The sequence below is a fragment of the Gallinula chloropus genome (genome assembly GCF_964237585.1).
Source record: "Gallinula chloropus genome assembly, chromosome: 19".
Taxonomy (NCBI): Eukaryota; Metazoa; Chordata; class Aves; order Gruiformes; family Rallidae; genus Gallinula; species Gallinula chloropus.
This window is the reverse complement of record NC_140104.1, coordinates 2,478,831-2,496,571: the sequence shown is the minus strand read 5'-3', so window position 1 is coordinate 2,496,571 and position 17,741 is coordinate 2,478,831. Positions and strand designations below refer to the sequence as shown.

Here is a 17,741-nt window from a genome sequence, read left to right as displayed (position 1 = left end):
CATGCATTCTGCTCCTGCCCTGTTATTTTATGGAAGGCATATATACATGGTATAAACACCACATCATACCCTAGGGATTACGCACAGGAAAACAGATGAGGCAAAGCTAATGAGACCTGAAGAGGCTTTCGCCAACTTGCGGGATCAAGCCCCGAATAACACTGACAGACAATAATAAAGCTTCAAATGTATCCAGAACCTGATTTCAAAAGAGCATACTTCATTTAGTCGTCTTCAGAATTGAAATGCCTTTCGTTTCTCCACAACAAGAAGTTACCATTTTTCAGTGTACAAAATGTTTCTCATGAGTCAGAGATTCCAAAACAAAAGACTGCAGTCTGGGATCACAATGATCTTAATTTTCCACCAAAGGATGAAATATCTCATGTTTGACCTTTTTTACCCAGTAAAAAGTCTAGAGACAAGTTTGAGCAGCGTCACGCAAACTTGGACAGTGATGGCTTTCAAGAGGCTCAAGACTGAGCCAGTGAAATAGTCCGTTTATTTTAGCTTAGCTGCCCTGAGTGGGTTAAAGTCATCAGACCAAGTCACTGAAGGTTTCTCTCCCAGCTGGTTACAGCTGTCCAAAATACCAACAAAGTTTTCAGCATCAACTGCTGACTTTTAACCTTCAGAATGACCACATGTCAAATGCAAATGCACAACTAAACAGAAGTTTCAGGCAAATCATCCGTTTCTTCAAACGTATTCAGGGTGATTTTGCTATTAGTCCTTGAATTATCTTGAACTTTGCTTGGATCTGTAAAAAAATGCATTATAAACAAAACAGGATATGGTAGAAACTGTACATGCAGGATCAAAAAGTTTTGCGTGTCTATTTTGTTTTAAATCCCATTATTTTAACAGCAAGTTGTCAGTTTACTACCATATCTTACACACAAAGTTTTCTGTCTGCTCCTTTTCATTATTACTGAACTCTTAAGTCTACTAAGCAGTATAAGTGTTAATTGACTCAAGAAAAAACTTCAGAAAGAGTCTCCTGGATACTCATATGCCTCCATGGCAAACCGAGGCCTGCAGCCAGAAGGACAGCTGACACCTCAGAGTTAGGTCATTCTCTCTCTCACACTCCCAACGCTGTCAGCAGATGGGTATCTTGAATTTCCTGGTCAACATTCACGAGGGGCAGTTTGTCACGTAATATATATATTGCAAAACAGAAACATGAATGTTCTCGGGTAAGAAGCAGCAGACTGCAGTACTGTCAGGTAGGATCAGTTCATATTCGTGCCTAATTGTGCAATACTATAATTAACTATTCAAGGACTAAGTGTACTTTCTGACAAGGCTTTCAAAAGAATATTTTCTGTTAGAAAGTTATCTGGCCTCATACCATTCACATGCCAGAAGAGAATCTAAAGCTTGGATCAAATGTAACTGCTCTGAGACAAAATAAAGCGAAAGTAAAACCACCATGTTTTGGTGCCAAGGTGTAAAGAATGGGAGTTTGTAACCAGCCCTCTCTCCAAATCTCAAAAAAACAATTAACACCCCTGGCATATTAGCCATGAGCTTCCCTAGCAGTAAAGTGTGGTTGAATACCTAGATTATGATACTTTATATTTTTAAAGGTATAAAACTCTACCAAAGCATTTCTAAGAAAAAAAAAATTCACAAATAGGGTGTTGTAAAGTTCTGCAATACCTGTTGGCCCTGGATCTTCATTAATAAATGAAACATGTGTTTTCCACTCGGTCCATTTCACTTCATTAATCCTGTTTGTATTGTATACAAGTTGTGTTATTAGCATGCATGATCTCCCAGGTACACAGCTGGTCCTCCCCTTTTATTTCTTTATTCCTCCTTGGGACTGTCATACTTTACCATCCACACCTGCTCTGCTCGCACTAAAAGGCTGAGTATTGTCTGCAGTGTTATGTACTACATGAAATGAGACTAATACTACAGCTACTTTATAATTTCACACATTCTGGGTACAGTCTTGAAACTCACTTCAAATATTTTTCATAAAACAGCAGCAATATTTCGTTTAATATGGTAATTACCAATTATCAATTGATTCAATATAATTACTACTCAGCTAACATTCAAAGGAGATTAGGACAAAGTACATTTACTGCAAGCAGACTAGATACTTGTACATTAAAAACAGATAAAGTTGAAAATCTATTTTCTTAGCAAGAAGTTTCCTACATTGAAAGCCCTGTACATTTCCCTTTTTTAAAAACAATTGTAACAAAAAAAAACCCCAAAACAAATTGGATTTTTAAATCTAGATGTAGCAATATTTTAAAGAGGCTTTTAAGGAGAAATAACCTTGAGGAAACACAGAGCAGAATTGATACCACAGTATTCCAGTTTTGCTTTACCTTAAGCACACCCTGGTGTCATTTTCCGCCACTTTACACCGTTCTCCCAGTTGGAATTTTTTCCTCAAACATTTTGGTAAGAATTTTTCAAATTCCAAAATAGTTCTGGCTCTCTATTGACAATAAACAGTAGCAGGGTTATGATTAACCATGTAAAGATTGTTTGACATCATAGCATAGAGAGTTTGCAGGCTCCACGTTTCATTATGACCTCTCACTCCTCTATCCACTGTCTGTAACCAACACTGATTCTAACAACCGTAAATAACAGCGTGCCACCACTTTGGCATGTGCAGATAGGGAGCCCACCCCCTCGCTCTCGTTAGCCCCACCGCAGAAGGCATACTCAGAAGAATCAAGGCATCTCACTCTAGACTCAGAGTTTAGGGTTTAACACCAACATCTTCATGCAACACCCTGCCACAGGGGTACATACAACCCGCAGTGGGATGCTGCCCACCGCAGAGAGCAACTCCAGTTCTAATTATGACTGTTCTCTGGCAGGTTGGGACTCGGAGCTGTCCGGCCGTGGGAAGAGACGAGGCTTGGATGGGATGAAAAACCAGAATGAGCTCACAGATTGCTCACACTCAGGGGAGAGAATAGCAGAGCAGCCACGTTACAGATTTCAAGGCAGATAATGAAACACTTTACTGGTGACATATCAACCCTTCCTGGTGACATATTGAGGGGAATGAAAGTCACACGGATATTTGACAGTGCATGAGGCTGAAAATCCCCAACATAAGATCACCTTTAGGACTGCAGTTACCTCTGGATTTATTACAATACTCTACTAATAAAATTACTGCCATTATTTGTTCACATACACAAATGGGGATTATCATTGTCACTACTTAACCCCTTCTGGTTACTATAGGTACAGCTCAAAAGATTCAGCCAGTGCATCTATGTGTCACTAAGCAAACTCAGAAACAAACCTGGAGTTTCCAGATGTGCTCACTCTCTTTAGAAATATCTTCCACTGTTTCTCCCATTAACGCAATCAGCATGTTCAAGAGAAGAACGAAAGTCAGCACAACAAAAGTTATGAGGAGCAGAAGAAATAGGACAGGATACTTGGAATTCTGCTGGATCTCCAGATCACCCAGCCCTAGGGTGAGTTTAAAAAGGTCCATGAGAACAGGTCCCAGGCTGCTGTTGGAATGGCATTCGTTGCCATCTTGGCAAGTTTCAATCAATGCAGCAAGAGCTGAGAAAAAAGCACAAGAAAATATTAATCACAATAATGCTTTGTGCATACAGGGAATTTTATCCTAAAGAACTCGAAATGCAGCGTGTAATAAAGAACTAGAGCTGCCCAGCAGCACACACAGCAGCAGCTGGGTGACAGATCACCAGGAAGCAGAAAGAACCCACATCCACATGAAATTACAGGCCATTAAGAAAGAGCCAAATTACTTATCTGGTCTGATAGTCTCTAGACAGTTTACATCTATAAACTTGGCTTTTTACTATCCAGAAGAAACCCCAATGTGAGCTCTCATCATGACAAGAGGGTTCTTATTCATAATAACACTAAAATTTTTACTCACACAGAGCATCAGTGCTTTTCTCCAGTAATATTTACCTACTCCAAATCCCAGCAAAAACACGATATAGACAACTAAAAATTTTATCACGTCTTGCAGGATGACCTAAAAATTAAATTGAATATTTGTCAGAAAGGAAAAATCAATAACTAGAGTTACACTTATGAATTCTGCAGGGATACAGGTGTGGTACACACTAAAGTAACAGTTTGCTCTCATTACACAATCTGGTTGTAGTGTCAGTGAGAAACCCAGAGATCTAGGTCTGATTTTTCATCTCACGACCAAGAACCTGCTGTTTAATGTATTTTCAAGGCTGACCAACTCAGTACAACATTACAGCATACAATGCAATTAAATGGCAGAACTATGTTAGCTGAGAAAACCCAAGTTTCTTACATATTTAATATAATAAAATGTTAAAGGTATAAACTGGTTTCTGCCATTGAAGCTATATAGCATAACCTCCTGAAATAATACCTATAAACTGAAAATAAGTACTTTCTGTATGTATAAAATACATCTAAATCACCTGCTATACTTGATTGGATTAGTCTCCTAAGTAGTAAGCATTATAACAAGGCAGATAAAACAAAACAAACTTGCCTTTTGAATCATAACACTGTAAATGCCCATGGACTGGAAACCTCTGGTGAAATAGAGCATATTAGCCCATCCTAGGGCCATTGCCAAAACAAGACACACAAGGTGTTCTTTGTAGGAAAACAAGTACAAAAAGACAGAGAAGATCACAAGCAAGGCTTGTATAAAACTGTTAAAAAACAAACACATGGATGTAAAAGGGAAATTACTAGCACAAAACCAACAACATAATGGAAAAACACAAAAACAAGACTTCTTTGCTTCTTACACTTCCATTCTAATTTCATACTGCTTTCTATTCTCCCCAATATTACCATGATAATTTAACAATAAATCAGATGAGTATGAATAGTTTAAACATACTATTAGGTTAATATTTAAGCCCCAAATGAACTATTCCCCCCAAAATAGCTTGTCAGTGCAGATTTTGCTGACAAAGAATGCTTAATAGTATCACTGAATCTATTTAATTCAATCTTCATCCTAACAAACTGTTAGTATCGTTACAGATTTTCCATGAACCAGGAAGACACTAGGAGGAGGTGTGATGTGCTGTGACAGGATGCAGACCAGATTCTCAGCAGTACCAGATCGATCTCGGTGTGGTTGGAAAGGAAGAAAGGTAGAGTTAAGCCACCTCTATTTATTGATCCTACAATCATATGGTAGAAATGCGAGGGAATCATCTGTGTTTTGTCTAGGCCAGCTGAAGGGATAACTCCCAGCTGAAAGAGCTTTATGCTATTTCCCTTTCCTGAAGGAGTTGAGAGGAGTGTGAAGCTCTATCTGGTTTGTTAACCAGGTTTCTTAAACGCATTTCTCTTTATACAGCATCAGGCAAAGGTAAAGACAACATTATACTGTGGAGTAAAATCCAGTCCACACACATCAATCCACAGTACTGTTACTGACCCATGCAGCCATTAGTATGTGTTAAGCTGCATGTCAGATTACATCCATCCCTCTAAAAACTGATAATCTAGAGGAAAAAGCCAGCATCTGCTACAGGAATACATTCTCTGCCACCATGAGGTAGACAAGTATTTTCTATTTACTGTAAGATATATGTATGACAGACTTACAATGCAAAGTGGAACCAGGCATCAGAGAGAATCGACTGCAGGTCTGAAGGCCTAAGCAGAAAGATGGCTACACTCTATGTGGACAGGTAAATAAAATGCAGAAGCAGTAGTATGAGAAAAGTAACAAAATAATTTTCAAAATTTAAAGCTGACATTCTAAAACAATCTGTCTACTGATGAGACACAATAATGTCTGGAATTGAAGATATTTTTATGGGGCTGTAACTTCAAAGCTTAAATTTCTGTCATCTCTGGCATATTTTAGCAGTTAGTTACTCGGTTTAATTACATTTACTATATGGCAAAAATGATACCCTGTTTTTTTTCCCATTACAAGTTCTAACTCAGTGTCCTTAGAGCCAGTAAATTGACAACATTGATGTTACACAAACATTTTGTATTTGTTATTAAAATATCTTACCTCTTTTATGGCTAAAAATATTGCTCCTAACATAACCATCACCTGTCCTGATAACTGCAGCCATCCCACACCACGTGTTAGAGCCAGTGGATAAGGTGGAGCCTGCAAGACAGGTACAAAAATGAGAGACTGAGCTCCATGCCCAAAGGGTAACAGGAGCCATCTCTGGGTACACAGTGTCTTCCTTTTCAGTGAGAATTTTCTTCATGGTGGATTTACAGAACTGGACCCCTATCTTAAAAGAAAAACAAAATACTCCCTCTACACTTTGAACAATTCACCTGTCTTTATATTATGCATTTATATTTTGAGTGACTTCCACAAAACACAAATGCAATTTTCTCCTCTATTACTGTTCTTACAAAGATCTGATGTGGGAGAATCTGGTCCAGCCAGGTATTCTGGAATCTGGTTTAGCATTTAAATACAATTCAGAAAATATAATTGCATTTTGCATCAGTAAAATTTGATGGGATTAAGTTGCTGTACTCACTTCATTTTGATTAGGCCTGTGGTAGGAAACTAATGTTAGTGTTACATTGTATAGGAAATAAAACCAGCATGACATGAAAAACATGTGTCTTGCAAACTTCTTCCATTTCATTCGCAGGAGGGAGTTCAGAGGCTCCAAAGTCAGCATTTCATGACGATTCTGGAGGGAAAACAAGTCTTAAATTAAGATTGGAAGTTGCTACTGAGATGTTTTCAGGCATGCATTTTGTACTTCATTCAGCATCTGTCCTTGCTGATCTAGAAAGATATCAGTGCTCAAAGATATGTGTCAGACCATAACTTGACAAGGTAAGATACAACAGGACAGCTCCAACTCATGCTCAGAGAACCTGCCATACTCTGGTAAATTATGATGGAGCTAAAACTGTACCATGAAGTTCTGGTCTTGCTTCCCACACAAGTTTTATGGCAGTGTTGGAGTTCAGCCAATGTAAAATTCTGGCTTTGAAAAGCTAACATACCTAAACACCCGAAATACACACCTGCAAAGCTCAGAACTTTAGGCAGAGTGCTCCTGTAAAGTATTTCTGTTTGCCTGCCCTGTCCTCATGCATGATCTTAGGCAGCTTATGGAGACAAGATACTAACTTTGGCCTGACCAACTGGGCCATATTTATGTCCCTGTGCAAGGTAAATTAATGCTTCAAAGGCACCTTGCTCCTGATACAAAACTTGAGAACTGAAAATTACTGTTTCCTCTTTTACAGGTAATTCAGCCAAATGCATAGGCTAACACATCTGAAATGAGAGCATTGCTAGAAATGATATATATTTATTAGAAATAGGTAACTTACACCAATATTTGTATTATAGACAATAATTTCCAATACTGAGTTGTCCACAGTGGTATCTAGTTCTGTCAGATCATAAAGAGAAGATTGAACAGGACCATAAGCCCAATCTGTGAATTTTCTTGACAGGCTCCTGTTAGGCTTATCTCTTATCTCTCTGCTCAGGATGTATTTCAGAATCTAGAACAGTAACAGAATCATTTGTAAGCAGATAGATTCTTCATAAGAAAGGAGAAAGCACACATACATACTTGGCAAAACCCCTGCCTTTTACTCTCACACTTGCTGCAGCAGTGCAGTTCTGTGTATTTGTAATTTTGTTATTCAGACCTCGAGGAAACACAGTGCTTTTAGTGCCTCTGGTTCTTCTGTCAGACACATTTTTCTAAAGGATGAAAGCACATTTATGTCCTCCTTTAACTTAATTTCTAAATTATCCTACTGCAAGTTCTCTACCACAAAACAGTTGCTTTACGAGAGAAACATTCTACAGCAGCACAACAGAGCAGGTCTAGTGAGTTTTCTGCAATGATTCAAAGACTGAGTATTGTATGTGTAGCATGGCAATAAATGCAGCAGTTTTGGGTTTGCAAAGCTGTTTTTAAACAGCATGTGTATTTTATAGATAGGGGCTGTTGGGGAGAACCTTGAGGGGTAGAAGCAATGCTGCAATAGAAATATTTACTTGTATTTTGAACAAAATTATCTCACCAAATACTGCTGGTATGTAGTACAGCATAACCAGTGTGGAAAACTACATGTCAGAGCACTAACATCCAAGTACATCATTGACCTTGACTCTTTCCCCATACTTAAGTTTTTCCTCACATGCTACTGAAATAACACCCACCTCTAATTTTCCAGTTTTGGCAGCTAACTGTAGTGGTGTCAAACCCTCCTTATTCTTCATTGTTTCCAAGTTTCTGTCTTTGCTTTTCAACAAAATCATATCATACATTCGGATTACAAAGTCATTCTGGGTTTTAAAGTCCTCTGCCACAGTAACTAATGCATGGAGGATGTTGTTTCCTCTGGAGTCCTGAGAAGTAATGTTAGTGCTGGTGTTGTCCATTAACAGTTGAATTATGTCTGGTTGATTGGTGCATGCAGCTAATGCCAGTGCAGTTTCACCTACAAAATTATACAATGTAACATGTGTTCTTGCTTTACTACAGGCAATTCAAATCATATTATAAAAGAGTGACTCTGTTGAGCATCTTAACAGATGAAAGCACATTTGCATATTGATTGTATTGAAATTAGCTCATTTTATAAAAGCTTACTTTCCATCAAAACATTATTTAGAGAAAGTCTTCAAAATCTGATTTGTTACATTTTACTTGTTATTCAGAATTTACAATTCCTGGGCTTTTAAAAATGTTTTACAATTATTCCAGAGTGTTTAGAATACATTACACTCCGGAAAGTGACTTTTACAAAAGGTACATCTGGTGATGCAAGTTTCCTAACCTAAGTTTAGCTACAGTAACAACTCACACTGGCCTGCCTTCCATATTGTCTTAATTATTTGGGAATTCCTTCCTAACTTTTCCACAGAGATTGCATTTCCACTTACCAAAATAAAAGCCTTCATGCTTGTGTTTGGGATTAAAGAAAATACCCTGGGCATGAGCGTTGACATCAGCTCCTTTTTCTATAAGGCTCTGAGTTATTTCATATTGTCTTCTTTCAATGGCAATATTTAGAGCTGTCTGGCCTGAAACAACAGATGCAGGTATTTAGTGTTGAATCTCTTAAGCATGTTATGAAACACGAGTGATATTTCACTGTGAGGAGCACCAGTGATACTGAATAAAAGTTGGTTTAGGAATTTAAACCTTCATTAGAGTGTCTGCAGAAAGCACTACATTCATGGATGGTATATTTAACCATAGACCTGAAATCACTATCAGATGACAATACCTCTATAAGCCTCTTCTGTGTATGCTGCGTTGATGAATCTCTCCAAAATACCATTTTCTTCTGCAAAGGAGAGCAGTGTGTTCACAATCTCATTTGTGTTCTGGTTGATGTTCAGCAGAGCTTTCATCAGACAAGTTTTGCCAGTATCTGAAGCTGTGAATTTTTTCATCAGATAATCTAGAAGAGTGAAGTTTGAGATTTGATAATCATTTTTATTGGAGTGAAAAATTATTCTAATCTTTTGTTAATAGGGATAGAACATGAGGGATATAGATGAACAGAAAGTATTTGCCAAACAATGTCTCCATCCCACTCCATTTCAGCTACGTATACTTGGTGGGATGATGCCTTCATAGATGTGATACTAATTAAGAAGTTAACCAATGCACTCAGTCTCTCTTTTGGACATCCCACTGCTATGGTAACTCCAGACAGACTCAGAATTCTTTCTTAACTTCTCAACCTCTTCTCTGCTGCACACAAGTCGAGGCTATACTGCAATTTGGCTGCAGGCTGAAAAGACACATCAGCTTTGAGTCTCATGGTGCAGAAAGCCAGCTTAGGGAATGGGAACAGGGTGCAGACAGACATCCCCCCCTCCTCATTTATCACAAGCAGGAAACAAGTACTCTCATGTTGCCTCAGAGGCATCAAGGAGGTGACTGAACAGCTTAAGCCTACCTTACACAGGCAAGTAGCTGTTGCATGGAGATACTTCCCAGTTTTAAGGCTACACATATGCTGCCAGAAGAAGTACCAAGCTTCCTGCAGGAAACTCCTGAGCTTACCTGGCACAGTGGTGTTTGTGCAGGCGCTGGATCGCTCCTTCAGCTCTGCGAGCAGGCACTGCAGTTCCTCTATATTCCCCTCAGACACTGCCCGGAAGATGTACTTCTTCAGCTTCTTCCGGGCACTGGTCTGCTCAGGCCCTTGTGAGATGTTAGCACTGAATTATAAGAAATAGCAACAAAATTGCTGATTCAATTTACTGTGTTTTATTTGATTTTCTACGTAAGATGAAGAAAACACAATTACGTGCCCCAGACTACACACACCCTGCTTGTGCATGTGTCTTGGCATGGATCTCTGTTTCTGCAGATCACTTATTGGCAGATAAGTGATTATTGAGAGGATTTTTAGAACAAAAACATACATATTCCAAGTACTTGATTTTACATTTTTTCCAGGTTATCCATTCTTTTAAAATAAATACTTCTCTGCTTCTCTGGTCTGTCCACAGCTCGCTGACTTCAGTGCCTGAAGTTACTCAATGCTGTACTCCAGCTGTACTCATCCCACTCAGAGTAGAAGATAATTTTTAAGCAAAAATCTTTACAACTTTCCTGATCACACATTATTTCAGAATAAAAATTATTTAATATTTTCTCCCCAATCAGAAATACTCCCAGCTCATGCCTAGTTGTATGGTGTTTAGCTCCTGTGTTGCCACCTAGAGAACAGATGTTATATATGAAAAATCCTCACACTAAATATGAGATTTGAGACAGAGGGTTTCATTTCAAAGTTTAATTAGTGAGGAATCAGAAATGTATGCACACTTAGGAACTTATTTCTAAAACATGGCAGGTAAATAGGTAATATCTACCCCATCATAAACTTAGTCCATTGAAAACATACTAAGATATAGCTCATGTCTCCACTCACCAGCAACTGTCTACATTAGGGCTATATTCAGTTGCATCATCCTGAAGAGACTGTGGGGAATCCATATCTTCCCCGTTTCCAGATGCACTACAGGACACAGAAAAGCATAAGCACTAGGTCAGGAGGACACTGCAAGACATTTTAGCAAATTACATGAAGAATCAGTCAATAGTAGGACACAGTATCTACAGCAGAGCTGAAGTTAGTCTAATATGTCATTGTGCTTTTTAATTGTATCATTTTATCTCCCCTGAGAATTTTAAAGTGAGTGGCAGAGAGGCCTACAAGATTTTATTATATTTTCAAAAATCATTACAGAAGCAACCTGCATCGTGTTTTACTACGTTATTTCATTACAGGTCCTGAAACTGTGGGAAGGTAGGTTTTTTCTTTAGTGTTAATTCCTTTTTATGCATCATCCTGACTGTTTGAAGTTTACATTCTTCCTTTTCACATGCTTAATTCTTCATCTGCCATAAAACAAGCACTAAATCAGTAGCCATACATGGGTTGCAAGCACACAATGAAAGTGATTTACCTAAAGATTTACTACATAGCATACTGTAGGCAACTCAAGGGCATTTTGCAGCTGACTTGAATGGAAGCTTCAGCTGAAAAACTGAGGACTGCACCCTAAATACATATTTAGGTAATCCAGCTGAAGGATTTGAACTGCAGTGGTATTTTGTAATTGCTGAATATAATTTCCAGACCTTCCTAAAAGCAGATTTCTAACTTGTATTTTTGTTTTCTATAAGGTTCAGATTTGATAGTAACTTCGGGAGCCTGAACTATCAGTTAGTGACAGAACAGATGAATGGAGAGTAGTGCAAGGAGTCAGCATGGCTCTGCAGATGTTCCCTTCCCCTTGAAATCAAGCTGGTAGCTCAGAGTCCATTCTTACTCAGTTCATCGCTTCTCTGCAGAAAACCGTGAGGAATCTGGTGACAAAGCACATGTGTGCCTTGTGCAGGTCTGTCCCTGGATATGGGAGAGAAATTAGGATACCTCTCCTCTCAAACAAAAATAAGACTGTTAGCTAATTCCAAAACGCTGACCAGACATCCATCAGACACAAAAACATTTGGCCATTCTGGAATTACACTAGATTTGATGCCTATTTCCCTAATTCATAATTATTAGCTGTTAGCACCCCACACATTTTTCATTCAGCATCAATGGCTGCCTTTAAATGTTTCAGACTCAGCATCTTCATGTTGTTTGACTGTTAATGAGCAACAGAGGGTGGGTGTCAGCAGGGAACAGGGTTTGCTAAAATAAGTTGTGGTCTTCATGCAGCAGAAAATAGTGTGTGGAGTTTGTCCTGACATATCATAAATAAGAGACTAAGATTAAAAAAGATTGTACTTATTTAAAATTTATTGAAATCTGAGGCCTGATTTATTCAGTGTAAATGACAGCAGTAGATAAACTCAAAGATAAGTCATCTAGCAATATCTGACCTCCAGTGGAGTTCTGTCTTCAAAGTGTGCAAAAGCTAAGCAAAGCCATGTGAGATGTTAACTCTGAAGTCTAAGGAGAAATAAGTAGCAGCTGCTGAAAAGCAAATCAGTATATTTAGAGTATAACTATTGCATACACATCTGTAACTTACCATGGCCGAATATTTGAATCCATTGGTTTTGAAAACACAGGGGGAGATACGTTATTTGGAGTCGCATTGCTCTCGAAACCATCAATCTCCAGAAAAAAGTGAGAACTGTTGAACACAGTGCATTTAAAAAAGCATCAGTTAAAAAAGCAAGATCAACCATAAAATAAGCAAAGTGCTACATGTATGAGCCTAGGACAAGGTATTCTGGTATTATACCTAAGAGGACACAGGAACAGAGGCTTATCTACCTTCCCCTGGGGGCATCCCTACCTCCAGCATCATGCCCAGCACTTTCATGCTGGCAGTTGGGTAAAAGCTCCCAAGATATTTTTAGGACACGTGGCATCAGACCCTGACATGTCTAAGCAGCTATCCCAGCAGCCTAAAAACAGCCTTACAACCACATTCTGTGCAAATGGTTAAGTGCAATACCACATCTTTATTGAACAGCCATACATCTATACATACTACACACATATATATGGGTTTTAATCTACTGCTCTTGAGTCCCCTTTTGCTCCAGCCAGGAGCCATCAGGATGGATCATTTCAAACCCATCAGCAGTGACAATCATTAAGCCAGAAAGTTTGAGGTGACATGTTAAATGACATCAGGCATTTCAGCCATCCAGGACCGAATGTGTAATCTTGCCAGTCAGTGCGTGACACTTAACTATTTATCTTCCTCATTCATAGGGAAAAGAAAGGAAATTTGAAACAGCACAGAAAAGGGAACGCGAAATAAATAGGAAGGTTTTGCCCTCTAAAAGCCTGCAGAGTGGAGAGGCAAAAATCAATGGATTGGTATTACTAGATTGCACTGAAACACTGCTACATTTCAAAGACAAAGGAGGTTCAGTGGTGGATGCAGTGTTTCCCACACTGCCTATTGTTCAGAAACTGAATTACATTGCTGAAACATTCTAGCAGTCACCTGGAAAATGCTTCCCAGTCACCTAATATTTATGGGGGGTTTTGTTTGTTTTTTAACAGGATCTTCCCCAAAGAATCCTGTGGAATTAAAGTACACATATCAGTGCTAAGCTGCAGGATATTATTAGGACACTACTGAACAACATGTTGATATCTGCTAAAAAAAAGCATGGTGGTCTAATGGCCCTGGTTTATCTCATTTTCCAATGGCTTGGAAAGTGTTAATTCACTGTGTAGTTGTTTAAACTTATATAACCTTTTAACATTTGAGATGTGCCTGTGAATGTATTCTAAGTAGGCAGCAAGTAAAATGCCACTTCTGGTTAGCAAGACTGTGCCACTGATGTTACCCAAGCAGGGGATGCTCTTCAGAGTACAGCAAAAGCCTAGACAAAACCAGGCACATGGCCACTGCTGAAATCACTGTTGTTAAACTGGGGTCTGGATTTGGCAGCGAGTTGGAGTGGGAAAACACGTGTGGAAGCAGACCCTGTTTTGCAGGCTGACATACCTAACTTATCCTGGCACATGGGTCAGCTGGGGATACCATGGCAGGGGGGGACACCCAAAAGCCACTGTGCAAAGCATGTGGATTGTTGCCAACAAATACCCAAGTGCTTACGTGGCCGTGGTGCACACTCTCAGGAACACTGCCCACAAACATAATCAGGCTCTGACAGCGTTGGCAGCACTCCTCCCAGCCTGCCTCTTGGTTTTCCTGTACTTAATTATATACTGTTAGTCCACCCAAATACCAGGGCCTGCAAGAAGTCATGGTCTTTTGAGAAAGTGTATCCTGCCAACACACTTGTCAAGTGAGAAATGTCACCCGTGGAGGAGCACTCACTGCTTGGTGGCCCAGCAGAAGGAAGCTTTTTGAAGCAACAGAAGAACAGCAGCACAGAAACGTGTAATTAATGGAACACGTTAAACTTCTGTGTTAAAATTCACGTGATCTTCATTCCTTAAATTACAGGAACCTTGTCAGCCACACCCTGAGCTTAGCTGAGAGGTGGGAAGAACCCCAAGGTTACTGTTTCTGATACCACAAAACTGAATGGGAGATAGGAGGTTCAGTAATTGAGGGGTGGTGTTTGCCAGTATCTGTTCACAGCTACACCATCTTTCATGGTATTGCCCCTTTTTAAGTAGTAGGTGTACTGGGAGCTGTTCAGACACCTCGTATCCCCTTTATGCAAAGAAAGAGCTTCTCTTTTTGAATTTAGTGACAGAAAGACAAATTGGGCTACCCAGGCTGTGAGTCTCAAATAACTGACAACACCATTTCTGAGGAAAGCGATTCCTCTGATTATTATGCATTATAAATGTCAGAACAGCTGCAATTGCCTAGGCCTTCAGAGTTTCAAAAATTGCTGTAATAGCTGGTAATTAGCCAGTGAAAAGTTTATGAATGAAAATTCACCCTCACTCTACATTAGCTTAGTTGTCTCGAGTAGCATAGTAGCAGGGATGAATTACTGGTATTTCCCCATTCATATTAAATACAAACCCTTAATCCTTGTATTACTCTCATGAATTATGACTGAAAATTAATATTTTATAGAATAAAATAACAAAGAAGCCTTGTTAATCAGATCAGTGAAGAAGACAGGGAATTCTGTATGTGATGGGATTTTTCAAGCCTGCTCTCCCAGCCCTCGTTTTTCAATTCCCCTCTGCATCACCACATCCTATCACATTCCCACACCAGGCAGTTTGAAATGCCCCCTTTTGTCAGGGCATCTCTTAAATCAAGCCTGGTGTACACTGCCATGGGATCTCTTTAAAAAAAGATCACTCCACCTTCTCCTATTGGAACACTGACCATCATAAGACCACATTCTTGTAAGTATATACAGGTATATTGAGTGGATGCAGAAAGCCCAGCTTATGAGAAACACGAGCCTAAGAGACTGATGTCTGTATGATAGAGGTTAAGTATTTGTCCCATTAGGGTAAACACACCATGTATCTCTACCTGTTCAGGGCCCTCTGCCACTTCTAAACAGCATCAGCCAATATATTTTTTGGAGGCACCTTGTATTCATCAAGTCTCTTGTTCATATATACAGTGTGAATAAAGATGTTAGTGGTATTTCAGTGCAAATACCTAACTAAAGGAGATAAACCAGGGAGGTTTAGTGATTTAAACAGAACTGAATTCCTACCTTTTCTTTGTGGGAGTGCTTTCAGTTGGCTTTTTCTCTTGCTGGTTTGAAGGGGGAATCCCAGATGGATTTGTTTTCTTGCCCATTAGTGGAATACTTTCGTTGTTATCTTTGATCATGTTTCTGCAACAGATTCAGGTACTTAACTCCTGTTCATCTGAAGAAGGGAAAGCCACCGTATTGCCTGCACACAGCCTCTTCATGTATAAACACACAAACCTTGATTTTTTAAAAAGTTTTTAATTTCTCAGTTATTAAGCACATACACACTGTTATATGCCAAGACTGGAGGGTTTATTACAACTGATTAAACCACATTCTAAGGAAAATGCCATTAAAAGTGATACCTTAAATTCAAACATGCACTAAATCAAGCTAAGGGAGTCTGCCAGTATGTGTATTTAGAGAAATAAAAAGAGCACTATTACTTTTACAGGTAGCCCTACAGTTTGTGCACATTTACAGTTAATCTAAGTCTGCTCTTATCCAAGATAACTTCAGAAAAGTGGTAAATCCAGGAAGACCTGTGCAACAGATACAAAATGTTAAGGACGTTTTCAGACCTGAAGGGTAGTAAAGAGAAAAAAGCCCTGAAACTTTTCACTGCATTAGAATAGCAGAACCACAGACTCTAGGTATGATGCCCAGGCCAAGCTCAGCTAAACAAAATACCACATGGATAAATAACATCAAGGACTTGTGTCCTGGTGACACTTCTCACCATTTCTTCAGGGAAAAGAAAAAAGTAAACCATGCCTCCACGTGATGGGAACGATCACCACCACATGACACAAAAGGATCTTAATGCATGTTGTCTGCTAATGAACACCCACAGCATGAATTCTCTAAGTAATAATGAATAACTATCTTCCTATTTCTCAATGTACTCAAGGGCATCATTTTAAATCACCAAGTATAATTTGAAAGCGAGAAGGTTAATTTAGGATACTTTAAAATTCACTGAATGTGAAAGTAGTAAGTTTTATGAGGTCATGGACCCATTCCCAAGGAAATCAGGGGAGTGCCCTCCATACCCAAGGACAAGTGATAAAAATCACTTGCCTGCAAGTCTGAACAAAAGGAACTACACGATTTTCCTCTCCTACCTCCACTTTCCTCAGTGTGATAAACGGGCACACAAGCTTTCTATTCCTGTCAGTGTCTTTCCACTAGAATTTCTTCATTATGGGAATATCAGGGTATAGGAAAAGCAGATTGTAAAGCTTTGAAAAGGCACGATACCTGGTATGAGAGGAGCCAGGCATATCAAATACATTGATATTTGCATGAAAATTTATTAAGGCATAAAGGGGAAATGTTTAAGTATGGGAAATTTTCAATCCCAAGTACAGAGAACTGAAAATTTACAAGGTCCACAAGAATCAAGTGTAGCTGTAATTTCTGGTCACAAAATTGACCAGAAATCTGGAATACTGGGAATTATACCTTACCTTGAAAAGTCCAGCTTAAAAAAACAGGCATCAAAATAATTTTCTTGTGTTTTCTACCATTATCAGATGTGTTCACACTAGTGCAACTCAAATGTGCATAGTTTGGATGCATTTCCTAAGAATTCATATCAAAACTTTAATAGAAATAACTTATAAAGGGCAAATGTGATTTACTTAGGACACTTGCATACAAAGTACACCAGAGCTTTCACTGTACTAAGTGCACAAAAGAAGTGAACCTGCATATTACTTATTCAAGGCAGGAAAAAAGGTTTTGTCTATGCCTTTGAAAATGCAATTCATGCAGTCTTCAGCCAGGCTGTATCAGTCAGTACACTGATAAACAAATTCTTAACACAGACAAAACAATTGACTGTTGTCTTGCTTAATTCAGAAATAATTCAGCTATTTACTTCTTACCAAGTACTTTAAGAACAGGCAGCAGGTAATGAACCATTCTATTTACATAAATAGAAGGGGACTAGAATAAGAGAGATAGGCATTAAATAACTTCACAAAACTGACTTTGAAGGAAGAGAATAGTTAGAAACAGACTAATAGGTCGAAAAGCATGTCAGCAACAGGAGTTGCCAAGTTGTGAGGGGTAGAGCAAGTGGTAGGAAAAGCTGGCAAAAAAAAGACCAAGGTTAAAGTCTCTAAAACACCAAAGGAC

General features: G+C 38.9%; 1 protein-coding gene across 1 annotated transcript; it reads right to left on the bottom strand.

The window, feature by feature from the left end:
• Positions 1-665: 665 nt before the first annotated feature.
• On the bottom strand, positions 666-15,736 carry TRPV3 (transient receptor potential cation channel subfamily V member 3; the record flags this gene model as incomplete). Its single annotated transcript, XM_084272817.1, has 17 exons — positions 666-760; positions 1,666-1,736; positions 2,352-2,464; positions 3,293-3,564; positions 3,943-4,009; positions 4,511-4,676; positions 5,590-5,663; positions 6,011-6,112; positions 6,504-6,662; positions 7,318-7,494; positions 8,165-8,445; positions 8,891-9,031; positions 9,238-9,414; positions 10,026-10,183; positions 10,903-10,989; positions 12,518-12,622; positions 15,618-15,736. 17 exons carry the CDS (start codon positions 15,734-15,736, stop codon positions 666-668), a joined length of 2,364 nt encoding a protein of 787 aa, XP_084128943.1.
• Between the last annotated feature and the right edge of the window lie 2,005 nt (positions 15,737-17,741).